This window comes from Mirounga leonina, unplaced genomic scaffold (genome assembly GCF_011800145.1).
Source record: "Mirounga leonina isolate KUSES-001 unplaced genomic scaffold, KU_Mleo_1.0 Mir_82, whole genome shotgun sequence".
NCBI lineage: Eukaryota > Metazoa > Chordata > Mammalia > Carnivora > Phocidae > Mirounga > Mirounga leonina.
This window is the reverse complement of record NW_023270825.1, coordinates 28,240,931-28,267,039: the sequence shown is the minus strand read 5'-3', so window position 1 is coordinate 28,267,039 and position 26,109 is coordinate 28,240,931. Positions and strand designations below refer to the sequence as shown.

At 47.7% G+C, this 26,109-nt stretch overlaps 1 protein-coding gene across 2 annotated transcripts in view; it reads right to left on the bottom strand.

The window, feature by feature from the left end:
* Nucleotides 1-25,346, bottom strand: part of DPF3 (double PHD fingers 3) — a 252,318-nt gene extending 226,972 nt beyond the window's left edge. For both annotated transcript variants that reach the window (XR_004677074.1, XM_034993242.1), the window contains exon 1: nt 25,305-25,346. Coding sequence is in view for 1 of the 2 variants with exons in the window: in XM_034993242.1 (XP_034849133.1) it covers nt 25,305-25,336 (32 nt within the window). In the remaining variant the exon portion in view is untranslated. The remainder of the gene's footprint in view (nt 1-25,304) is intronic.
* Between the last annotated feature and the right edge of the window lie 763 nt (nt 25,347-26,109).

Genomic DNA, 26,109 nt, shown 5'->3' with positions numbered 1-26,109 from the left:
TCATAGCAATATATATATATATATTTCAGGACTTTCTCAAACAAATATGATCTAATGAATTTCGAGAAGGAAGGAACTCTCATTTCATTTTTACTCCCTCCCACCCTTCTCAAGTCAGGGCCCACCTGCCCCCTTCTCAGCCCAAAGCTGGAAAGCACCTGCTTGGAAGATGCAGGAGGAGGTTCAGGTGCCATCAGATCCAAAGGCAGTCACCACCCACAAATCTGAAGGGAAGAGAAATGACCAAGAAGGAAAAGAGAAAAGCACATAGATGAGAAACACATGTTTAAAAATCCCAACCCAGGCCATGAGTCAGCTGAGTGAAGCTGGCACCAGAGTGACAAATTAATTTCATGACCCTGTTGCTTTCATTAGGAACTGCAGGACTCTTAAAAAAAAAAAAAAAAAGGCAACTTATCAATGTAGGAAAAGGGCATATATGTCTGCCTACATGTCTCTGTAGAGTAATCTGGTAATAAAATGGGTTGTTTGCCAATGAAATTTGCTTTGGATGTACATTAAACCATCTACTGTGTGTCTCACACAGTGCAACGTGCTGGAGACAGTTCCTTCCTGTGAGGAGCTCTGGCAGGTGGAGGGGACTGGCACAGACAAGCTCTCCAGAAGGCACCATGCTACACGGTGCTCTGCTAGCGGGAGCAAAGTGCAATGGCTCTGCCTGAGAGAGGCTCAGACCTTGAAGGTTGAGTGGACACTGGAAAGGGTCGTCAGGCAGAGGCATGGGGGTCAGAGGGGAAGTCCTGGCAGAGAATGTCAGAGAAGCAAAGGCCTGGACGTGGGAAGTCCATAGTCTGGCATGATTTGAGCTGAGGCCACGGACCCATGGTGGAATGGGCTGAGTCCACGGACCCATGGTGGAATGGACTGTAGTGGGAGCTCAATAAATATTTGATGAATGAATCAAAAGCACCTGTAACACTTGAAAGATTTTTGGCTATTTATATCTATCCCCACCTACAAGATGGAAAATTGATATGAAAGCAAAGATTGTGCTCTCAATTCTCTATCCCAGCACCTCACACAGAGCTGCACAGGTTGGCACTTAGTAAATAGCGGATGGATGGATGGATGGATGGATGGATGGATGGATGGATGGATGAATGGACGGATGGATGGATGGTTGATGGGTTGATGGATGGATGGATGGGGGGGTGGATGGATGGATGGGTGGGTGGATGGATGGATGGAGATGGCTAGGTGGGTGGGTGGATGGATGGATGGATGAGTGGATGGATGGGTGGATGGATGGATGGGTGGATGGATGGGTGGGTGGATGGATGGATGGATGGATGGTTGGATGGGTTGATGGATGGATGGATAGGGGTGGGTGGGTGGATGGATGGATGGATGGATGGATGGATGGATGGATGGATGGATAGGTGGATGGATGGATGGATGGATGGATGGATGGATGGATGGATGGATGGATGGGGTGGCTAGGTGGGTGGGTGGATGGATGGATGGATGGGTGGGTGGATGGGTGGGTGGGTGGATGGGTGGGTGGGTGGATGGGTGGATGGATGGATTCTATAATCATTAGGAGCCACTGACAGTATAAAGGACTGAACTGTGCAAAACTCTCCCTGTGAGTAGAGATGGCCTGACATGGGGAGAGACTGTGGCTGAGAAGCCAATTCGGAGGCTCCTGACAGTGTCCCTAGGAGCACTAATGTTGCCTATGTAAATGGAGGAGGAGATAGAGTCCAGGGACATTGCCAAGATTAAGTCAACAGAACTCGGGGACTAGGAGTATGTGCAGGTGAAAAGAGAAAGGAGCCAAAGATGACCCTGAGATTTTTGCTTAAATAATAGTGACCCCCGAGGGGAATTAGCAGCTTTAGGGAAAGAAGAAGAATTCATTTAGGATATAAGTTTGAAGGGGAACGCCCAGGAGAAATGGAGTAGGCAACAGGACAGTCGGGAGGAGAGAAGATCGAACTGCGAGCACTGGCTGAACCCATGGGAATTTATTCATTCATTTCTATCTTAAGCCCCTTCCATGTCCGGAACACTCACTATGTACTAGGAGCTACGGATATTGCAGTGCCCAAGATAGGCAAGGCCTGCGCTCTCACACAACTTACATCCCAAGGGGAAAGGCAGACTAAAAATAGGTAAAGAGATACATCATTTCTGGTTGCACAAGAGTGTGAATGTAATTAATGCCATTGAACTATACACTTAAAAATGGTTAAAATGGTGAATGTTATGTTATGTATATTTTACCATAATAAATTTTAAAAGAAAAAAAAAAGAGATATGTCATTTCTAATGGTTGTTTGCACTATGAGAAAAATATACGAGGGTGCTACACCAGGGCTAAGTGTTGCCTTAAGTGTGGTGGTCAGGGGAGGCCCCTCTGAAGAAGTGGCTTTTGCCACAAAGAGGTGGAGGGCAGGAGTGACAAGGAAGTTCCTCGCTTTGTGCCTTCGACTTTCTCACACGAGTCTATGGTGAAATCATCTGCTCAGAGCGAGAGGATGGAGAGGGTTTTCAGGTCAATGGAAAATCCTGGAACAAGTGCTGAAGGGGAGAAATGAAAAAGGCTCAGGAAAGAGGTTATGATTGGGCACTGAGGACCTAGCTGAGGGCCAAAACTGTAAATGTATAAGGGAGCCTATCGACGATGGGCATACACATCTTTTACAGATATTATATATCGATGAAGCTTTATGTCCCTGCAGCTATATTGAAACCAGCATTAATGCCCTAGGAGTGATCTGGAATCTCTCCCCCTACTTTGTGTGAGATGGGTTTGCTGGAGTGTTTATTTGATTTTAATTAAGTTTGATGGGCTGTGAGGGTTTTCATTACTTGCTTTGACTGCCGCCGCCACCCCCCCCCCCATAGACTCCAGTCACTTCTGTCTGTGTTCCTGCCACAGCCTCCCCTCTCAAGCCATCCTGCAAATTAATCGCCCTCAACATCCATCCCGCCATACCTTAAATATCTCCCCAGCCCCTACAGGCTCGGCGCCAAAGTTTTCACACTGACGCTTATAAGCGGGGGCTTCACTACCGCTCTGGCCTCCTCTCTCCCAACTACCCAGTCCGGCTGCAGTTCTTTTTTTGAACCCAACCTTGTTTGCATGTACAGACCCAGGTCCGTGCCTCGGCGTCTTAGGCAAGTTGCTTAAACTCTTTAGAGTTTTCTCTTCTATAAAATAGTTAATATTATCCGCTTCCCAGGAGAATCGAATGGGTTACTGTGTGTAAAGCACCCGGCACAGGGCTGAGCAGAGTACGGGTGTTTAAGAGATGGTCCCTGGGGGCGCCTGGGTGGCTCAGTCGGTTAAGCGACTGCCTTCGGCTCAGGTCATGATCCTGGAGTCCCGGGATCGAGTCCCGCATCGGGCTCCCTGCTCGGTGGGGAGTCTGCTTCTCCCTCTGACCCTTCCCCCTCTCATGCTCTCTCTCTATCTCATTCTCTCTCTCAAATAAATAAATAAAATCTTTTAAAAAATTAAAAAAAGAGATGGTCTCTGGAACTAGTATAAGCATTACTTTTTTAAAAAGCCTGCTTTGTGATGATGCGGTTACCGTAGCGACCAGCACACGGGCCTCACACACAAGACACTGGGTCCACGGCCGTTAACATAGCTACTATGTTCTGCTTTGGGGGGCATCTCTTGGTTTCCAGTGCACTCTTCTTTAGGCTTAACTTAAAAGTCAACTTGCATCTTAGAGTCTTAGGGTCTTCAACTTACATTAATATTCAACATGCGTCTTGTCCCTCAGCTAGACAGAAAGTTCCTGGAGAACAGAAATTGTATCCTCTGCTTCTTAGTATCCCCCTCAGTGAGAAGCACATAGCTTCCACTTCAGGAGGTGCTAAATCATTCCTGGTTGATGTGCCATGCTAAGAGATTGATTCCCCTCTTAAAGGGAAGGCTTCTCTCTCCTTGGCTCCCTAACTTCTGCCCATCCATCAAGGCCCCCTTCAGCCCAGCCTCCTCCATGAAGCTGGCTGGTGAAATTGATTTCTTCCTTCCCTGAAAGTCTATGGCTCCCACTATCCCGTCATATTTTGCCTTAGAGCTTCTAGACTATTAGGACAGGCAGAGCTAAGGGAGAATACACATGCAGTCCACCTCGCTTTCATCAGTACTCATTTTATAGCTTTTCTAACCAGACTGGGGGACTGCTGGGCTATACCAAAGGTCTTTTTCACAAAGAGGAAGCAAAGGTTGAGGTGGCCAAATACTGGTATTTCAACCACTGGGACTCCGGACAGCTTTTCATAGGGCTTCTGTCTCCCGTGGCTTCGTGCTGGAAAACATCAGAGCCAAAAACAAAAACAAACACTAGAGCACAATGAGCTACCACCTCACGCCTGTTAGAATGGCTATTATCAAAAAGACAAGAGTGAACAAGTGTTGGCCAGGGTGTGGAGAAAAGGGAACCCCTGTACACTGTTGGTGGGAATGTAAATTGGTGCAGCCACTATGGAAAACAGCATGGAGGTTCCTCAGAAAATTAAAAATAGAACTACCCTATGATCCAGCAATCCCACTTCTGGGTATTTATCCAAAGCAAATGAAAACACTAACTCAAAAAGATATCTGCACCCCCATGTTCATTGCAGCGTTATTTACAATAGCCAAGACATGGGAACAACCTAAGTGTTTATCAATGGATGAATGGATAACAAAAATGTGGTATATATATGCACACAATGGAGTATTATTTGTCCATAAAAAAAGAAGGAAATCCTGCCATTTGCAACATGGATGGACCTCAAGGGCATTATGCTAAGTGAAGTCAGACAGAGAAAGACAAATACTATATGATCTCACTTACATGTGGAATGAGAGAACAGAGGCAGGGGTAGAGGAAGGGTGAAAGGGGTGAAGGTGTTTAAAAGGTACAAACTTCCAGTTATAAAATAAATAAATCCTGGGCGCCTGGGTGGCTCAGTTGGTTAAGCGACTGCCTTCAGCTCAGGTCATGATCCTGGAGTCCCAGGATCGAGTCTCACATGGGGCTCCCTGCTCAACGAGGGGTCTGCTTCTCCCTCTGACCCTCTTCCCTCTTGTGCTCTGTCTCTCATTCTCTCTCTCTCAAATAAATAAATAAATAAATCTTTTAAAAATAAATAAATAAATAAGTCCTGGGGATATAAGGTATAGCATAATGACTATAGTTAACAATGGTACATTTGGAAATTACTAAGAGGGTAGATTTTAGGGGCACCTGGCTGGCTCAATTGGAAGAGCATGCAACTATTGATCTTGGGGTCGTGAGCTCGAGGCCCACATGGGGCATAAAGATAACTTACATAAATAATAAACTTCTAAAAATATATTTTTAAAAAGCTCTCAGGGCGCCTGGGTGGCTCAGTAGGTTAGGCATCCGTCTTTGGCCCAGGTCATAGTCCCGGGGTCCCGGGATCGAGGCCTGCGTCCAGCTTCCTGCTCAGCGGGGAGTCTGTTTTTCCTTCTCTCTCCCCTAGTTCCTTTTCTCTCTCTCTCTCTCTCTCACTCACTCTCTCTCAAATAAATAATCTCTTCAAAAAGTTTTTAAAAATTAAAAAATTTAAAAAGTCCTCATCACAAGAAAAAAATTGTAAGTATGTGTGGTGATGTTAATTAGACTTATTTTGGTGATCACTTTGCAATATATATAAATATTGAATCATTATGTTGTACCCCTGAAATTTATATAATGTTTGCTGCTAAATAAATCTAAATTTTAAAAAGTAAAAAGTAAAAAAGCAAATGAGAAAAAAAATGCCGAGACCCTCCGCGGTAAGGGAGGCAGGGCTGCAGGACCTGGGTCCCAAGCCCGGTTCTGAGCTTTGACGATTTGTGTGAGGCCTGAGCACCAGCCCAGAACTTGCCAGGCCTCTGCTTCCACGTCCAGACAGTAAGGGATTCCACCAGTGCTCTCAAATGGATTCCCTAGATCTGCAGTTGCAGGCACCAGCCATGCCTCTGAGCTGTACTGTTAAGGGACAAATTGAGTCAAAAGAGCTTTCTCCCTCTCTGGTCATTACTTGGCAGGGGTACTTTAAAAGCTTGTCTGATCCTTCTGCCCATTCTCCTATCAGGCATTTCATTCAATGGACATAAAAATGAGGGCACCCCAGGGCAAAGTCTGAACCACTGAAATGCCCACCCCCCAGCCCCATTATCACTGTTGAACCTGGGTGATGGATTTATGGAGGTTCTTTATGCTATTCTGTCTACTTTCATATAGGTTTGCTATCTTCCATACTAAAAAAAAAAGTTAAAATAATGATAAACTCACCTCATTCCACCCTTTCATGTGCTAGATACTCACTTTCTGGATGGATCTCATGAACCCCCCCACATACACAAAAAAAGTTATTGAATCTTTAAAAAAAAAAAAAAAATCTGGAAATTGTAAGGATGCACTGCTTTTTCACCTTGCACACTAGAGAACAGAGGTGTGAAGAAAGGCACAGTGGGGTGTTCGGGGGCAGCCATGAAGCTTTGAGCCCCCCTCCTCCCATGGGCTCCATCACTTCGTAATGGTGTCAGCTAGGATACTACCGTCCCCAGATCCTTGCCTGCTCCAGTGTACTGTTGCCAGGCCTAAGGAAGACCATCTGTGCCTCCAAAGCACTCGGTCCCCCTGTAACAGTTAAAGCATCCTTACATTTGTTGTTGCAGGTGCAGGGCTACAGAGACGGTGGCTCTCAAGCTTTAGAAGGCAGAAGAATCAGACTGCACAGCCTCACCACTGAGATTCTGGTTCAGTGGGTCTCAGGGAAGGCCCAGCGGCCTACCTTTCCATCAGTCACTCAGGTGCACCTCATGTAGCTAGTCCACACCTTGAGAAGCCCAAAGGAACGGTTTGGAACAAGCCGCAGCGACAGCAGAGGGAGGCAAACCGCTCCAGACTCTACTTGGGAAGAAAATCCATCTAGCCACAGATTCAAAAACTTCCAAGGTTGGGGACGGGGTGGCAGTTTCTTTCCACTGCCAGATGGGACTGGGAATACAGGAAGGAGGGAAGCAGGTACAGGGAAAACTCTACTGTCACAGCCTTTTCCAGCTAATACCCTGTCCTTCATGTACATGCTCATACCGTATTTCTATTTTCAATATTTTACCCAGAACTCACATGTCCTGCCCTTCCCAGGGCCTATCGCTAAATCTCCCTATATTTCCAGGGGGAAATTTTTAGAATGTGGATTGGATCAAGCCACTTCCTAACTTGAAACCTCTACAACTGCTCACTGTTCTTAGGGAAAAGTACACATCTCTAAAATTCCCATCAAGGCCTGTGTGTTCTGGTCCCTCTGACCTCTCTTACCATATTATTTTCCCTCCTTCTCTGGAGCGCCAGCCCCAACAGCCTTTGCTGGTTCCTCCAATATGCCACAGGACCTTTGCATGTGCCATTCCTCTGCCTGGGATAAAATGTCACCTCTTCAAGGAAACTTTCCCTCAACACACTAGACCAGACTGGTATTTCCTGCTATACTCTCTTACACTCTCCAGGCCTTTCCAACATAACACAGATCCAACTTTTATTTATATACCTATATGATTAGTGTCTGTCTCCCCAGCTGGACTATAAGCTCTATAAAGATAGGGCCCAAATCAGTTTTGCTTGCCATTGTAAACCCAGGGCCATAATAACTGGTACATTATATTTGTTCTACTACTATAAGATAAATGCCAAGTGCACTGTGGTCTGGAGAGACTTGTGAATGAAAAAGAGAAACAAGACACAAGCTGGAGAAATTCATGATGTACATGACAGGCCAGAGTGAGATGGTACACTTTCTCCTGGATGTGGGCAACTGAGAATCTTCTCCATTATCACAAGAACAGTGGTCACCGGACACCACAAGATCTCAGGTTTAAAAAAAAAAAAAAAAAAGCATCTGTCCAGGACTGTCCCCAGAGGGCAATGAGAATGTAACTTATCCCTCAGGGAATATGGGAGCTGGAAAAGAGGCCAGAGAAGACTGAGGACCAACCTCCTCAGTGCCCTTCCTGTCGTCTCTCTGGACACGTAACTTTGTCCCTCAGTAGCGGGACTCAGAGAGAGCAGGGAGGAGAAGGTCACAGACAGAACCGATCTTCCTCCCTCCTATCTGGAGCCACCAAAACAGGCGAGCTCAAGTTATCTTCGTGCACGCTTCTTTTCCCCAGAGAGGAGTGGGGGGTAGGGCGGGCGGGAAGATCTAGAACAGTCAATTCAGAAAACAGGCTGGTTTTTCTTCTGGGTCATCAGACACATGCCCATTCAAGGGAGGCAAAACGAGCTGAAGTTTAGGTTCTCTGACTAGGCTACTGAATCCCATCAATTACACCACGTGGAAAAAACTTTGGACAGTTAAAAATAACATAGGGGTCTGGTGTTTGGAAGATCTGGGGAGTGTGGAATGCCAGCTTGTCAAGTACAGAGCACCGCCAACCAGAAGCGTGTGCTAGGAACACGTTTACACACGCCCGCGGGGACAGGAGGGCCACCGACGAGCAGGGAGCCCACCCCCGCACGAGAGCACAGACCAACTCTCAACCGCCACCCACTCCGGTCTGAAGGACTTTCAAGCCCTCTTCTAGCTGTGGAAAGGGCAGGCTCATCCGGGAAGGAAGCACTTTCCTCCCCCTCGGAGGAGGCAGCAGTGGGTGGAAGCACGAGCCAGGAGTTCAATCACGTCCAAGTCCGTTCACTTCCGCGTGTTGTGCTTCTGCATCTGTGACATTCGCGTTCTTTCTCAGAAGGACCCACTATCGGCACCAATTATGTGGCAGGCAATAATCGAAACCTGGACAAAACATCCCGCAGATAAATCTTTCCCAAAGTCTCCTCGCACATTTCTTAGAAGAGTAAAAAAATAAATAATAATAATGCCATAGAGTTCTAGAACTTTCTTCTAAGGAAATCAGAGGCTCTCTTAGTTATGATCTCATTTTCCTTAAGACGACAATGTGGGGGGAAAATCAGCTAGTCCATCTTTCCATCTTATGGATAGAAAAACAGGGTCCCTGTGAACATCTAGTAAGAGGGTAATATGGGCCAACTCTTCTAAGCACTTAACATATATTAACTTCTTCAATTCTTCCAACAACCCTCGGAAGGCAGACACTATCATTACTACTTTACACATGAGACAACTGAGACACAGAGGGGTTAGGAATCCTGCCCACCGTCAGGGACCTTGGATTTGAACCCAGACTCTTAGAGCTCTAAAGCCTGCATCCGAGCTCCAGGCCATATAGCCCCTGCCTGCCACACTGCTACTCCCTGGGACAGAGTGTTGGAGCTTCCAGAGCCCAAGACTCTAACGTGATGCCCAGCCTCCCCCTGAAAGCTAGCTCCCTGGGCCCCGGGCCTTCCTGCAGGAGGGGGTGGGCAACACGTAGGTGGGCCACCTGAATGGGTCACGGGGGTGCCCACGTGCCTGGGCGGCTGTGAGGAAGCACTACCTGCAGGATAAACCAGCTCAGTCCTCCCAGAAGGAAACATCATCCTAGAGAATGGCAGTCCCCCTCCCCGCCGATTTGAACCATGAAACTAATCCTCGGGGCACCAGGCTTTGATTGAGCTACGAGGGTCAGCATTTATGCTTTCCTCCCTTGACCAGATTTGTATATTTTATTTTACCATTTATGGGTTATTGCTGTTGTTTTGAAAGAAAAGGCATGGTGACTGAAGGATGAGAAAAGGGGAAAGACTTTTAGATCTACTGCTTCACCCTACAATCCTGCCCTACTAGGCAAATCTGCCCATGCATGGGCCAGGGCTGTCCTATACCTGACGGGATGGGGGGCTCACACCAGTGTAGGCCCCTCAGCGTGTCCCCTACACCCCACCCCTCTGGGAGGAGCCCTGAAAAGGACCCAGAACATATTACCAAGAAAACCAAGAACGAGGATTCCATTCAACCTTAGTGAGGGAGCCTTTGAAGGTAGGCAATCCCCCCTGTTGGGGGACACAGGATGACAGCCCAGCTTCCCCCTGAAGCCTCTCTTGGCCTCTGAGGTGTTCAAGTATGCCCAGGAATTGGCTGCCAAACTGGGACTCCACTCAGAACAACCGGGCACCAGGCTCTTTCCCATTTTTACCTTCTGTTCATGAACCACCTTTCCACTCCCATCCGGCCAAACAAATCCATTTGCTCCCCTCCACACTCCTTCCCACCTGGCCTTTCCTCCCCCAGAAAGGAAGGGGATTCTCGAAGGAATTATTCAAATGCTTCCCAAATCTCTGTTCACTTCCCTTTCTGCCTTTCCCCATCCTCACCCTCCGCTGTTCCTCTGAGCCTGACCAGATCCCATTGTCCTCCCAAACTCAGCTCAAAGCCACCTCCTCCCTGAAACCTTCTCTGACACCCCAACCACAGGACACGCTTTCTCTTTTCCGATTTCACAGACCCCTCAGGGGCTGGCCCGCTCATTTACTGCAGTGTAACCCCACACACCGTGTTTCTTCTCACCTGGTTTGCTGTGTGCAAGCTTTGACCTTTTCCTCCTTCCCTCTCCCCACTCCCACATGCACGAGATTGAGTGTGCCCTCCTGGGGACAAAGCAAATACTCTTTCCTTCTTTTTGTGCCCCTTCCGTGCTTTTTGATCAAGGGGCGATGCACAAGGAAAAGGAGACAGATGTCAACAGGGCAAGGACAAAGGGGACAAGGGGTCAGAAGGAAACCGAGGCTGGAGATACAAACCTTGATATTAGGCATTAAGTGGATTATTCCTCTATCTAGGGCTCAGAGAACGCTGGGGAGGCTTAGGTCTGAGTCAAGAAATGAAATAAGAAGCAGAAAGCAAAAGAAATATAAAAGGGTAACCAGTGGGCTTTTCTTTCCTGGGAATTTCAAAAGCTCCAATACAGCCTGAAGGAAAGATGCCAGGAAGTGGCCCAAGGCTGCCTAATATGGGTCTTGGAGAAAGGTGGGGACGTTTCAGAACTTTTATATTGTCCAGAGTAGTTCATCTGGGTCGAAAAGGAGACAGGAGCTCCAGGCAACACGGGGCAATAATAAAGACTGTTCCATCAATCAGAGCATCTTTTGTTCTGTATTTCTCAGGAAACTGATCCCATTCCAGGCAGGTAATGGGTGAGAACAAATGATGGCCAGAAGAGGGACCCATACCATTGGGTCCTCTCAGTTTGGCAGGTCATCTAATAATAAAACAAGAATCCTACTGCTCAAAGGATAGCCAGGGCGAGCTTGGTCTCAGAAGGTTCAGCCTCACGAACCAGTCAGGCTCCATCCCTCCTCTAATGCTGACTGGGATCTCCAGCCCCTGCGATGGCAAACAATGCCCCCTGGTGTGCTCTGGGCCAGGGAACTATGGGAACTTTCCCGAATTTCACAGAACTCTATAGATTAGCGTTCATCTCAGCCACCCTGTGCATAACTGACCTAAAATTGAATGATCCAAACCTGTTTCCCATCCCCCAGAGATGTGTGTAATTAGATAAAATGAGGACAGAATATGTATAAGTATCTGTTATACTGGGATGGCTGCCCAGAAAGGAAATGAGCACCAGGAACCGGACAGCCCTGTGTGAGCCCTCTGCACTGAAGGGCTACACACTGGGACTGAGGCACAGTCACTTTGAGAGAAAGTGCTAGTGCAGTATGACCTTTCTGAGTTGACAAACACTTTCGTACAGTTCTGCTCCTGCAACCTGTGTTTGGTGCACCATCAGCATTTTCTCTGGCTTTCTGCACTGAACGATGTCTAGCGGACCAGAATCCTGAATTAAAACTTGACTCAAGTAGCCCATCACCACCCCTGGTCTTCACCTTACTCCTGACCCAGAACCAGGTCTTTCCTGGGTGGTACCTTCTCCCAAACAGCCCCACCGCGCAATGATTTGGAGCATGGAAAAGCAGTAAGAGGACATACAAAAGTTACAGTGATATTTTTCTCTCTCTCGATATGAAAAATGAAAGCCCCCACATGATCTCCAGGTCATCATATTTTGTTTCACTGTCAAGCGAATTTATCTGCATTTGAACGTAGTTGGGACAATGAGTCATAGGGAAAGTTATATGCATATAGGTGTTGGTACTATGAAAGTACACAAAAGGCATCGTTTCAAAGAATATATATATCTGAAACCAGTGACTGGGCCATCGTTATCTCCAAAAGTCAATAGGACAGGTCCCAGCATTGGGGTAAACCATTATCGTATTCTCATCTTCTGGTCTCCTCCCTCTTAAAAACTCATAAAAGTCCTCAGGCATAAATAAGGCTACAGGAAATCCCATATATACATAGTGGAGCACATTGTAGACGCTCAAGAAAAATGTGGCTGATTTATCAGTGGCTGTTCACAGAGTTTGGTTACTTACTTCATCCCTGAAGGAGAGCAAAGTGAGAAGACTTGTCTTGGCTTCCCAAGACCAAAGCTAGTCTTAGCTCCACAAAATGAACTGGTGAAGAAACAAAGGGCTAGAACCAATGACTCCAACATTCATCATAGCCAAACATGCCACATGCGAGCAAGGTCAAGCTGGTGCCTGTTTCTCAACTCCTGAGATTGAAGAATTTGGAGAAAGGAATTCTGCTGCCTTTTCCAAACTCCTGCAGTCAAGAGAGAGAACGGGAAACATGTCAACCCTAAAGGGCTGGAAGCAAATTAGGTAGAAAGAGCAGTATGTCTGCTTGCAGACTGCATTTGCTCAGATATTCCACATGTAGTTATTCAATGCCTGCTATGCTAGATCCTGGGAGTAGACAGGCACAAGTAACCTGCCTTCCAGGGCCTTATTCCAACTAACCAGAGTTAAGTAGTTCAGTGGCCAAGAATGAAGAGTATGCTTGGGATGATAGGGCTGAGGCAGGTGTGGCCGATTCTACCTGAGGGTCCACAAGGACTTCACTGGAGAAAGGGGGGCCTCCGAAGTGCCTAGAAGTTAAGCAGGTAGGTGCTCATCGAGGGTGCCTGGGGCAGGGTGGGGCTGGAGGAGCCACAGAGGTTTGGTAGGACTACAGCGGAGGATGGGGGGCGCGGTCCCTCTGAGCAGGGATATAGAAGCATTAATGTTTTAGGATCAAAAGTTCACCCACACCCCACATTCTGAGGTCCTTAACCTGGAGCCTGTGGACCTCTAGGGCATGCACGGATGGGCTCTTCAAGGTCCGTGGACCCCATATGCAGATGCTCACATCTATATGCCTTTTTTCTGGGAAGACAATCCACCACTTTCACAGGATTTTCAAAAGGGTCTACAGTTGCCAAGAAAAGGTGAGGAAGAAATATTCCATAGGATATTGAGTAGCCTGAACACCACAGCATGGAGAGGAAGCCATGGTTTTCTGTCTCTGCATCCCACATAGAGTTTGGTCTCTAACATGTCCTAGGTTTTCAGAAGGAGCAGAGCTAAAAGAATGAGGGCAAGGAGATGAGAAGAAATCACCATTCTCATCACCAACACAAACATCCGTGTGTACTGACTGTGTGCCAGGCACTGGGCTAGATTTTAAAAACCAATACCTCTTTCCGTAAAGACACGTGGAAATACATCTTCCCGGCCTCCCACTCCCAGAGCTAGGATTGCAAAGCCAGGTCCCTAAATGTGAATACGAGTCACCCAGGGCAATTCACCGCAATCCCCAGATCAGGCTCAAACTTTAGTTGGCAGTTGCCTAGCAACAGGTAACCCCGAAGACACAACACCAAACCGAGATACCAAAAAGGCATTTTGCGGATAAGCTGGTGCTGAAAAGAGCCCCCACTCCAAGTCTGTCTGCCAGGTCCCTCTGGGATGCTAGGGAAAGGTGTTGACTTTGCAGCCAAAAGGAGGCTGGAGGGCAGAGCTGGGAAGGTGTGGGAGTGATGGTGTGTTCCCCCCAATCCACCTGCCCGCACATTGGGAAATAGGCACAGGAACACGGAACTGAGGGTTGAGGGAGAAGGCAGCCTGAGTAGAGAAGGCAACTGGAGCCTCTGCACGTGCTCTTCCAGACCAGACCACACATACTCTTCCCAGCCGTATCTAAAGCCACATTAAGTGGCAAAGATCTGACTTGCCCCTCCATCCAGCACTCCCCTAAAGGTATCACCAGACCTCCACCTGCAGCTAACTGGGGACCCAGGAAGCAGCTTTTATCCAACTCGGGGGGGGGGGGGGGGGGGGGCAGGCCGCTTCCTCCCTTCCAGGGGCAGCAAGCCTGAAAGAGGCAAAGAGATCTTACTTTCTTAAATTCTGATTTTTTTTTTTTTTTTTATGGAAAGCTCAGAAATTCCTGCAGCTGAGTCAGATGAGCCTGGGATTCTGAAGACAAAGGCTCTCACCCAAACCATCACAGAGGCCAAGAAAACTTGGGTAGACAGGGCCTTCTTAGAACCCGTCCATCTCTTCTCCAGGAAGGTCTTGGGGGCTGTGGGAAGGGGCAAAGAAATTACATCGCTCTAGAAGCGGTTCAGGAAGAACAAATGCAGAAGTCAGACAACAAATAAGGCGGTATAAATCCCGATAAAATATTAAAATCATTAAAGGGCTGCTGCTCCCTGAAGATTGGGAAAAATGAAGAGAGTTAATTAAAAGCAATCTCCAGCACTGCTGAGCCAGCCGGCCCTGATAAATCAACAGCTGGGGCTGCTGTGGAGGGCAGTCAAGGGGCTGGGTGGGCGCGTTACCGGCCGGGGAGGGGGGCTGCTGCAGAAACAGCAGTGACGTCAAATTGAACCCAGCGACTTACAAGTTTCGTGTCTATTAAATATTTTATGGCCACTGAATAAAGTTGTGCTCCGATGGGGAAAAAACGATCAGCGAACAAAGAGGGAAGACGATAATAGATGAAGAGGTACTGTTTGTTTGATTCAAAACATACTCGGAACTGCGATGTCAAGTATCTCTGATCTTGCCCCAAATGCAGAGACTTTCGCTTTTTTTTTTTTTCTCTCTCTCTCTACCTGATCTGCACAGATAGCTGCATCTTCTCCGGTCTCTCTACAAAACCCTGGGTGACACATTTGTCTAGGGCGGCTGAGGGAGGTAGTGCGAAGTCAGGGAAAGGAACAGAGAGAGGGCAGATAGGAAAGACCTTAAAAATTCTCATCGCTGACTTTTAGCACCAAAAAACAAACAAACAAACAAAAACAGACAAAACAGACTTTTAGCACAAAACAAAAACGTCAGCAAAAATGGTGGGAACTTTTTTTTCTTGCTTGCTTTCTCTCTTTTCTCCTCCCCTTTCTTTCTCTATATCCTCCCTTCCCCCTTTTTTTCTGCAGTCCGATAAAGTTTTTGTTTTTCATTTTAAACAAAAAACAGTTCAGAATTTTCGGGCTCAATCTAAGTAAAAAACAAGCGATTTTCAAAGTGTTACAAGAACAGCCCTTCTCTATTCTAGGGGAACCCTCCGGCTCTTCCTTGATGGAAATATAATCAAGAGAAATGATTGGGGGAAAGTGTTTTTTCTCCTCCATAGAATTGGGATTGGAAGGGGAGTGTGTGCATGGGGAAACATAAGGAATTATGCATTTGGATATGCATTTTAATTAGGTGGACAGAAGCAGCCGCCTGTTAATTTTTCTTGCTTGTTTCCACTTAGCATTCATCACAGGCAGAACCACCATAGAGCTCTCCCACGATAATAGATGGTTCTGCATTGGCTAAGTCCTCAGGGAAAATAATTAGCAGGAGAGAATATATTCTCTCCACTCCCACTACCCCATCCACCCTGCCCTCCCCCATCCCCAGCACCACATTTCATTTCCCCTCCCCACCCCCCAACCCACAGTGGTTTCCCTAGGAGAAGCCTAGTGGAGCAGTCAGCCTCCTGGCTTACAAGCACTTACTTTGCCCTGCCAAAGAACCAGCGTCTGGAAGGAGAAACAGACAGCCTGGAGGCCTTCCTTGGAGGCAAAGGTCCTAGATGCAGGGAGGGAGGCTACTCTGCTGCTGAGTTCTGAGTTCTGAGTTCTGAGGGGCAGGCTGGCCATCGGTGTTGGCCAGGACAGGATGAAGAAAGCCCCAAAGAGCATGAGACAGTTCTCCCTGAGACCAACTGGCAGCAAACAAAGACATGTAAAGAGTTGTTAGTTGAGGATAATGGGGGCCCAGATGACATTTTTTACTCAATTTGCTTTCACAAAGTAAAAGAATGTTGTGGTGTTGCAGCAAGCTTGAATGTGAAGGCTGGCGATCAAGATGGAACTCTCTAGAATTTTGACCCCCGCCACAATGCGCTCCATAGGCTACTTTTATATAAAGAATCAATTCAGGCAGCTGATCTCCTGTGTCAATAGCACACCCTCCTCATTGACCAGCAGACTGAAGCTCCAGCCCCACCTCCACCGCTTCTCTCTTCCTCTCTTCCTTAAAGTCGTCTTGATAGGAGTCAGGGACTGCCAGATGACTGAAGCCCAAGTTCCAGGAAAGCTCTCCCTTCTGCCCTCCGAGCTTCTGTTTCCTCTGATTTTGCGGCTGACTCAGTTCAGAGCTGACAATGGGAAATGAAACGAGGGCTTCCCCTGAGCTCATATTCTCACCTATTTCAAACCCAGACAATGGGGAAAATCCCAATGAGATCTTAAGGCTATTTACACACAGCTGGATGAGTGAGGCTTTGCATTTCCTGAGAAACAATGATTAGGCTTGATGTGTAAGGCCATACTCATTTCATTTATTTGAGTTTTAATGTATTAAAACAATGTTTAACATATGAGGTATGGTTGACTCTGAGAAGGCCTCAGTCAGCTACCTGAAACTGTGCCGTTCTCCTAGTAACACCTCCCATGTACACTTTACACCTTTGGAAATGTTTTCACATCCATTATTTCATTCAGACACCTTGGGGGCCAAGCAGGGCTGGGTGTGGGGGGAAGGGAGGAGAAAGGAGACCTCCCAAGCTCTTCTCACTGAGGAAGCCGATAGATCTGATTTACTAACTCTTGCCTTTTAAAGCTGTCCCATCCTCCCCGTGCTCCCTCACCCCCTGTTGCCAAATGAAACTTCCACCCTGCCCAGGAAATAAACAAAACCTTCACTCCAAGACTCACCAGGTAACTACTGCTACAGCTCCTGGAGCCTCCCCAAACCCAAACCCTGACACCCCACATGCCCTCCAGAGGGGGTGGAGCCAAGGGGAAGGCAATCTGCCTGGCTGGGGATTAAAAAAGAGAGTCTTTGGGTTCTCAAAGGATTTACCCCTCAACAAATAATGGTATTCCTATAGGGGAGAGGGGAGAAGGAGGTTGCATTTTATGATACTATTAGTATTTTCCCCTAAGTTTATAAGGTGGGGGTTGCCTCTACTATTTAGAAATGTAGTCCCTGAATTTTAAAGAGTCTAAAAATGAAGGGCTCTAGGCATATACCCAAGAGAATTGAAAGCAGGCCCTCAGCTACCTATACACCCATCTTCATAACAGCATTACTCACAATAGCTAAGAGATGGAAGTAAGCCAAGTGTCCCTCATCAGGTGAGTAGATTAACAAAATGTGGTATGTACGTACAATGGAACACTATTCAGCCGTTAAAAGGAAGGAAATTCTTGGGGCACCTGGGTGGCACAGTTGGTTAAGCATCTCAGTTTCAGCTCAGGTCCTGATCTCAGGGTTGTGAGATGGAGCCCCACTTCAGGCTCCCTGCTAAGTGCAGAGTCTGCTTAAGTTTCTCTCTCCCTCTCCCTCTGCCCCTCCCCCCTTTCACACTCGCATGTGCTCTCTATCGCTCTCTCTAAAATAAATAAATAAATCTTTTAAAAAAGGAAGGAAATTGTGGCACATGCTACAACATAGATGAACCTTGAGGACATGATGGTAAGTGAAATAAACCATCACAGAAGGACAAATATTGTGATTCCACTTACATGTGGTGCTTAGAAGAGGCAATTCATAAAGACAGAAAGCAGAATGGCTGTTACCAGGGACTGGGGGGTGGGGGAGGTGGGGAGTTATTGTTTAACAGGTACAGAGTTTCTGCTTGGGCTGATAGAAAAATTCTGGAGAGGGATTCTATCAGTGGTTGCACAACATTATGAATGTACTTAATGCCACTGAATTGTACACTTTAGAATGACTACAATGGCCCATTTACACGTTACAAATGTTAAATATACACGTTATGTATATTTTACCACAATGAGAAAAAAATTAAGGGGCTGACTCTGTCTGCTGCAGGTCAGGGTAACCATTTTGATTTCTCTTTTATTTTGCCTGAGAATCACAATTTGGGCTTCTATGAATTCTCTGATGGATTTTGCAACCCCCTCTTCCTCTTTTAGGCTTTTAGAAAATTACCAAGGGAGTTTTCAACCAAAGGAAAGCCTGATAATAACACCCCCAGAGGAATCTGGGATATTCTGGAAGCATGTCACTAGAGGAGAAGGAGGAGAGGCAGTGAATTCCAGTTTAGATAACTGCTAATACCTACCAGGATACAGCCCACCTCTGTATGGCTGCTAGTCACCTCTATTCCCTCAGTAGTGTTACACAGGGTCCATTAGAGGAAGCACAGTGAGACATCAGTACAGGTCCACCTGCTTCAGCTCACTAAACAGACAGGTATCTGCAGCTGCCCAAATGGAAGTGAAGTAAGCACTTTTATTTCCATGTTAATGGGATGGGTGCTATAGGGAAGGAGGGGGGTAGGTCCAGGGAGATTTTGGATAAATGAAATCCAAAGGAGAAAAATCTTTTGCTTGCTTCCCCCCTCCCTCCACACATTTAAAGAAAAGAAGAGGGGGAGGGAGACAGGTGTTCTCAGTAATTCCAGTCTTTTCCACAAAGAAAAACTTTATCAGAGTGCTAATAAACAGCAAAATAGGCCAGATAGTCTTCCCACTTCTCTTTCTTCTCTCTATCCTCTGGTTGGGGTGCTAATGAGAAGAAAAGTGTTCACAAAGGAGAATCAGGAGGAAAGCCCATGTTCTAAATGGCCCACCACCTGGTCCTCAGCCTTAGGCCCTGAGAAGGGAAAGGAGTGCCATCCCAGTTAGAACCCCAACTGGTAGCATGACGGGGCAGGACTGGACCCGAGCAGATGAAACTAACAAAGAGTCCCCCAGTCTTAACAAATCCCCTTTAGAAACACTTTAAAAATAAGAAAGAATTTGAACTTTGGCCCCTAACGGCTCCCCCCACCCCATCCTAATCGACCATAGTAAGAGCCACCAAGCTTTTGAACGGAAAGGAATTTGGGCAATCGAGGTGCATCACCCTCATCTTAAAGATAAGGGATTTGCAGCTCAGAGAAGCTCTGTGTCCAAGATTCAGTAGTGGGTTGGTGGCACAACTGGGAGCAGGTGCTCAAGGCTCTGGATTTCTCTCTCAGAGCTTTTTCTCCTCTATAACTCTGAAGTCATCCCAGCTACCAAGACTAGCAAGTGGTGAGAAATGAACATGGAAGAGGGACACAGTTCGAGATAGGGCCACAATGATGGCAGGTGGAAGGTTGGAGATGCGAAAACTTCTGGTGGAGCTTCCTGTGGCAATTCATACACAGCAGGTTTTCAAAGTGAATAACGACAAAAACATGCTCATTTCACAGCAACCTGAGATGACCACAGTCTCTGGATTCAGCGGGGGAGGAGAGGGGGCAAAAGGGGGATTAGACATGTGTCATCATTGTTTCCCAGACTCCTATCCAAGACCAGGATGGCGGAGGACTCACTGTGGGCTATTTGAACCCCATTATTAGGCACTCTGAGTCTAATACCCCCTCCCCTCCCTGCTTCCAAACATAGCCCCTAACTCTTAACCTTCTCAAGGCTTCTCTCTTCCCTTCCCATCCCCCACACCACTACTATTCACAAACACAACCTAGAAATTCCCAACACCGCCTGCTCCTCTTTTCCCACCCACCCCCACCCAACACCTCTAACCACTGCTTTTAAAACTGATGCAAATCACAGGCTTCAAAAACCTTCCTTGGGTGACAGTTTTACGATGCTAAGCTCCATTCATCCATATGGTCTGACAGACTGTGAAACACTAGTAACCGGACCAATAAGAAAAACAAATTAGAAAAACACCACAACACCTCATCTCGTCCTAGTCACTCACACAACTAAAGAAAACTTTGGAACTTGCAATAGATCATAATATCAGGCTCTCTCCCTGTTAAACAATAATCTTTTCAAAGTTCCGGACCGCACAGAGGTTTTATCCACTCACCTACTCCCTTCCCGCCACCCCACCTCACCCCACCCCACCCCCAGACCACGCTTTATCTTTCTTTGTTAAATAGCTACATATTTAAAGACTATTTCGAGCTAGGATCATGCTTACATAGGCCCCTGCTGGAAAAACGGTGCCAGAACCCAAGTAGAAGCGAAAACTATTTCAGTGGTTGGGGCATTTCTTTGGCCAGGGGCTTGCCACATTTGGCTACATTTCTGTCTTCCACTGACTTTCAGAACACTCAAAAACCACAAAAGTTACTTTGCAGAGGCTGGGATAATAAACAGACCTGGATTCTGTGCCTTTTTATGACCCAGCCCCCACTGCCACTACTATCAGCGGAGGCTGCACTTTGCCTCAGTTTCCTTTCTGTTTCTGGTGCAAAACAAAGCCTGCTGACCATAGCATTTTATTTTTTGCATTGATCTGAGCAGATGGCTCTGAAGCCGCTTTAGACACTATGGTCTTTCTCAGATGTATCCAAATTCCAGCTACCTGCATGATTGCATAAACACAGAGGAAGATGAGAAGTCTCCAATTAAGTGGCCACTGAATGCCAGCCCACCTTAGGGATCTCGGCAGCTCCCATTCTCCTGGCCGTCTCTGGATGTCTCCCAGGTGGTCTGCAAGACAGGCTATTTTCAGAGGTTTACCCTGTGACAATACCTCTACTTGGGTTCTAGCAGAAATTAATATCCTTCATGGGTGTATCGTCAAAACCAGACATTCTTCCTGCTGAAAAATAATGTGTGCTAATGAAGTTTGGGGAATTCAGGGTTGTTTTTTTTTTTTTTTTGAGTGGCAACCAGAAGCAGATGGAGAAGGTGGCTCTTAGGCATCTGTTGGCTTAAAATATCTGAGGGTCCTTTTTCATAAGGGGCTAAAATAATGTCCATAAAAGGCTACAAGTTCACAAAGTCCCAACCTCCATATTCCCCACTTAGTACCTACCCACGTTCCCCCACTCCCCGACCGAAAGAGCTAAGAGGAGATTAGAACCAGGAATGTGGCCCCCCCACACACACCCCTTCTTCTCTGATATCTAAACTGAGTGCCACAGCAAGAGTGAGGTCTGGCTTGTAAGTGGCCACAATTGCACAACTTTCACAGGCACCAAAACCACTTTAGATTATAATACAGTGTATCCAGATCATAGGATGTATAAAGAGATGAAGATTTGAAGTCCATCTACAAACATGACCTGCTGTTTGACCTTGGCTAAGTAAGTGTGTATTTACTTCTCCCAGAATTGTTCCTTAATAACAAAACAGAGATACAGACACATACCTCCAAGCCAGGGAAACTCCTTACCAAAGAAAGTTTCAATACAGTAATGTATTTGTATGTTCACAGTTAGAAGCATGACAAAATAGTGTGCTGGTCTCATTCTTTTTAAACAAATAGTTACTTGAGGAAAAGCCCTGTTGGTTTATATAGAATAATTAAATAATAATAAGTTATTCTTTTCTAAGCAGGCAGTTATAATAATAGATACATATGTGCATAATCAAGTCTGGCAGAAGGTGGCAGACATTCCCAGTTAAGTGCATACAAACCAGGGTTTTGATAACTTAATAAAAGAGTAAGTTGTTTAAAGTGTTGATAGCAGATTTGGGGGAAGGTGGTTTACTTGAACTAGAATATTGAGTAAGATTAGAATTTATATTAAAAGCATCATGTTTCCTACGTATGCAGAAATCAACCAGAATATGTTATGTGACTTACTTCTACATAGACCTTTACCAAACCCATATCTATGTTACCTGCATGGGTTTTACCTCACTACATAGCCCTTCTTTTGCTTGTCCATGTAAGAAATGAGGGTTACTCACACATCTAAGCTCAGACAATGTAGCTGCTAAATTAAATAATGTGTAATACCCATTTACACATCATACAAGTCTATCAATGCTTTTAAATTCTATTTGTCCAGATGTGACTGCTTGGTTGTGGGGCCACCCGCTGTGTCCTCTTTGTGATCTGATCAGTCCAGGCGGCTCCTGTTTCTGCCTCTAACACCCTGTTGGGCAGTAATAAGATGTTAAAGGCGCCAACAGAGAGAAGCCAGGCTGTCAGCTTCAGAGAGAAAGGGGGTGAAGGGTACAAGGAGAAGGAATAAGAAAGGGAGTTGAGGGGAGATCAAAGACAGGCAGGAAGAAAGCCAAACTGCTAAGAGAGGAGATGTGGTTCCAGGAGCTTGGGACCCTAAGGAAGACACCAAAGCAATGAGATTCAAATTGTACTATCCAGTCACCCGAGCTACTGAATTATTAAATGTCCCACATGGAAAAGCCAGTATAATGAAAAATAGTTCATACTCAGGGTAGGCAGAGCCCCACGGAGGTGTTGCATGAAACCTGAGCTTGTTTCTCCCCAGCATATTAACCTACCACCACTTTATTCCCCAATCCTAGAGGAAACCTTTGTGTGACTGGTTTCTGTAGGGGGCGTCCGTGTTGTTGGCTTTTTTTTTTAGGAAAGGGAGAGACTGACTCGGGCGCACACAGAGAAAATGCTAATGTCGTTCAGCTCCGTTTCATTGTCAGGAGGGACACAAGAGGATAAAAACCTAGCTCTCCAAACCATTCTCCCTGCTCCCCTCCTCCCAACACCACCATCCAACCCTTTAGCTGGATGTGTCTCTGCGCTTTGTTCTAATTTATCCCATGCATAATTTATTTACGTGTGTATTGTTTCCCGATCAGCAACTTTTAAAAAACAAATGAAATGTGTAAGATGTTTTATTAAACAAGTTGTTTTCAAAAATAAAGGCAGATGGTGTAGGTCTCCCAATAACAACGCCTGTGCTGCTGCATTAGGAGTTTAAAAACCGTCCGGAGCGCAGGAGGCTCGGCTAGTTGGGGAGAGGGGGTGGGTATTGTTTACACCCCCTTACCTCCAGGGAAAGGGTTTGGGATGCAAAAAGGAGGGGCTAATTAAAAATGACCACTCAACTCCCATCTAGAAAAAGCAGGCAAGGGTGTTGTGTATATGCTAGCGCGTGCGTGTGCGTGCGTGCGTGTGCGTGTGTGTGTGTGGTGACACAGAATTACAAAACATCTCATTGCAACTGTCTCTAATTATACAAAGTACAAGTATAATAATTCAGAACTAATTCCACTAAACCAGCCCTATGCTCTGTCCCTTCCTCCACCTCTAACCCCACCCCACTCAGACACCCTCGCCAAACACGCACCCTTCTGCAGTTCAAAAAACAAACAAACAAAAAACTGGAGCGAGCTGGGAAACCCTGGAGCGTAGAGATACTGCGCCTGCCCGCGCGTGAGCGGGCTCCAGGGTAACGATGGTACCGCTTTCCCAGTAGGAAACAAACCTGGCGCACATATGAAATAGATTTCTCTAACTTGAGTTTACCAGGTGGCAGCGGCCCGCCTATGTGATTTCGGCTGGAAATGGGGAAACTGCAAATCAGCTGTAGGTTCAGTAGAAACTCAGCATCAGCGGTGTGGCTGCGCGAGCGACTGGGAGCGAGGATGCGGCGAAGTTACGCCCATTTATTCTGCCATAAAACATTTTCTTTCTTGGGTGAAACGCTGTGGCGTTCAAGTGCAGTGTATCCGAGCCTGCGAGCGAGAACTAAAGCCGGGAGCTGCTCTGTGATGAACATCAGCTTCCAGGATCCTCTTAACGGCAGCTTTAATATATATGTACATGTAAAACTCCGATACCGGGGATATTACTACCTTTTTCCCTATTACTGATGGGAGATAAACTGGTGCAAACACGTCCGATTACCCTCGCGCGTTCCTTCGCGCTAGGAACGGCCCCCCTGCCGCCCCCCTCCCCCGCCCCCGGTGCGAACCTGGTTTTCAACTCCAGGAGGACCCCGGGGTGCCAACGCGGTGTGCTGAGTTGAAAGAACCTGCACGGGCATCGGCCACACACCCGGGAGAATTCTGCATGAAACGCCCCCCACCCGCACCTCCCCCTCCCTTCGCCCTCGGCTTCCAGCCCAGCTGGGAAGTCCTGGTCCCAGAGGCGCGGACCCCGACCCACGTCGCGCGGCGATCGGGAGGGGAGCTCTCCTCTGCCAACATCATTGCCAATAGCACCCCTTGTAGAGCGACGCTAGTTTTCCGAAGCTCCGCGATCACGATCGGACTTGGCGGCTTAACAGTTCCACCGAATGGAAGGAAGGAAGGAAGGAAGCCAGGATGAAAAGGAGGAGGAAGGAAGGCAGGCAGGAATTGGCTGTCGGACCCGGGGACTGGTCCCCGCATGTCCTCGCCCAGCCCGCCCCCCTGCGTCCGGGATCTGGGCGTCCGCTCAAAGTCTCCCGGCGGCGGCCAGAGGCACCTGCCCCTCGCTCTGGCCGGGAGCAGAAGCTGCCCGCTCAGGCGGGGAGCCCCAAGCTGCCTCTCCGCCCGCCTCGGCTTTTCACCCAGAGAAGGCGAGAACACCATTCATAAGACCAGCAGCTTCCCTGCGTCCAAATCAACCCCAAGTTAACCCGAGTCGTTAATATACTACAGCCAGTTCGCCCACAAACACACACAGACACACCGGTGACCGCCCGGAGCGCCGTCATGCTCGGGGGGGCTGCCCCGGCAGGAAAGCCCCGGGCAACCACCTGGGCCGCAGGGCTCCCGGGACCTACTGCTCCCCCTGCGGTCCTCCCAACTCCGGAAGGTTTGCACAAACTCCCCGCAAGCGATCGGAAGGCGTAAAGCGCCCTGCAAACTCCGGAGCTGCCACGGTCCGCTCGCCCCGGCGGACCCAGCAGCCGGACAGGGGCTGCGGACTCAGGAGGCGCGGGGCTCAGCCAAGTGCACCCAGGCGGCCCCTGCCCGGCGCTCGCCCCCAGCTCCACCGCCCCCCCGCGCCGCGCTCGCCGCCCCGCGAGGCCGGGCACTCGGGGGACCGTGCTGTCCCCGAGCTGCCCACGACCCCCCTGTAGAGCGCTCGAGCGCCTGGTTCCCCTGCCGAAAACCCCTCTCGGTGCGTCCTCCAATTAAGCAGAACACAAATGTAACAATTTTCTTCTTGTTAATTGCATCTCTTGACATTTCTGCGCGTTGGGGGGAAAAAAAAGAAGATGAAGAAGTAAGAGCTGAAAGAAAAGAGAAGCCCCGCCGCGGCTGCAGGCGCCTGAAAGCGCAGTGCATTGGCAGCGCTCGGCACGCGGAAGGCGCCTTTTTTTTCATATTGAAACCAGGCGGAATATGTACATTTTTTAGTCTTACTTACGCTTTCAGGGGGTTGTGAATGACAGTCGCCATTTTGCTACAATGTAACAGAATATTGTCTGTCTCAGAGTTCTAAAGGTTCGCTCAGGGGAAGCGGCGAGCCAATCAGAGCACGGGATACCGGCCCGCTGGCCAATTGGCGCTGCTGGTCGCCAGATGGGCGGGGCCTGCACGGTGGTAGTTATTAGGGGAGCTGTCAAAGCCCAGAGGTCACTCCCTTTTGTAGAGCCCGAGAGCAAGCAGGTCTTAAAGGGGCAGTACCGCGCGAGCAGCTCCTTTTCGGATTTGGAAAAGTGGAGACGCACGGGAGAGTATTCTAGTTTGGTTTGAGCCCCTACTTTCTGAATAATTGCAGAGAGTTTGCGCTCCTGGACAGAAATATTTAAGTATTGCCAACAAACCACTGAACCCCATTCATTAGCTTTTGGCTTTGCTGTTACGTTTTTAATCCCCCAAAGGGCAAATCCCCTTGTTCCCGTGCAAAAGTTGGAAGGCTGCCGTTTCGTCTAACAAATTACTACACGTGCCCAGCCGTTTGCTAATGCTCTGGGTCCTAAGGCTTTTTAACATTCTCATTCCCGTAGTGTTTTCTTTATCTCAGCCACCTTCTCTCTCTCTCTCTCTCTCTCTCTCTCTCTCTCTCTCTCTCTCTCTCTCTGTTCTTGGAACTGCTGCCGCCGTTCCTGGCGACTCCAGGACAGCAACTCCCCTCCCCCTGGAATGTCTCAATGTCAGGCTCGCTCCCTCTTGCAGCCAGGGCTTTCGTTACGTAATGCGCGGTGGTCACTCGGCGCGGTTCCCCACTA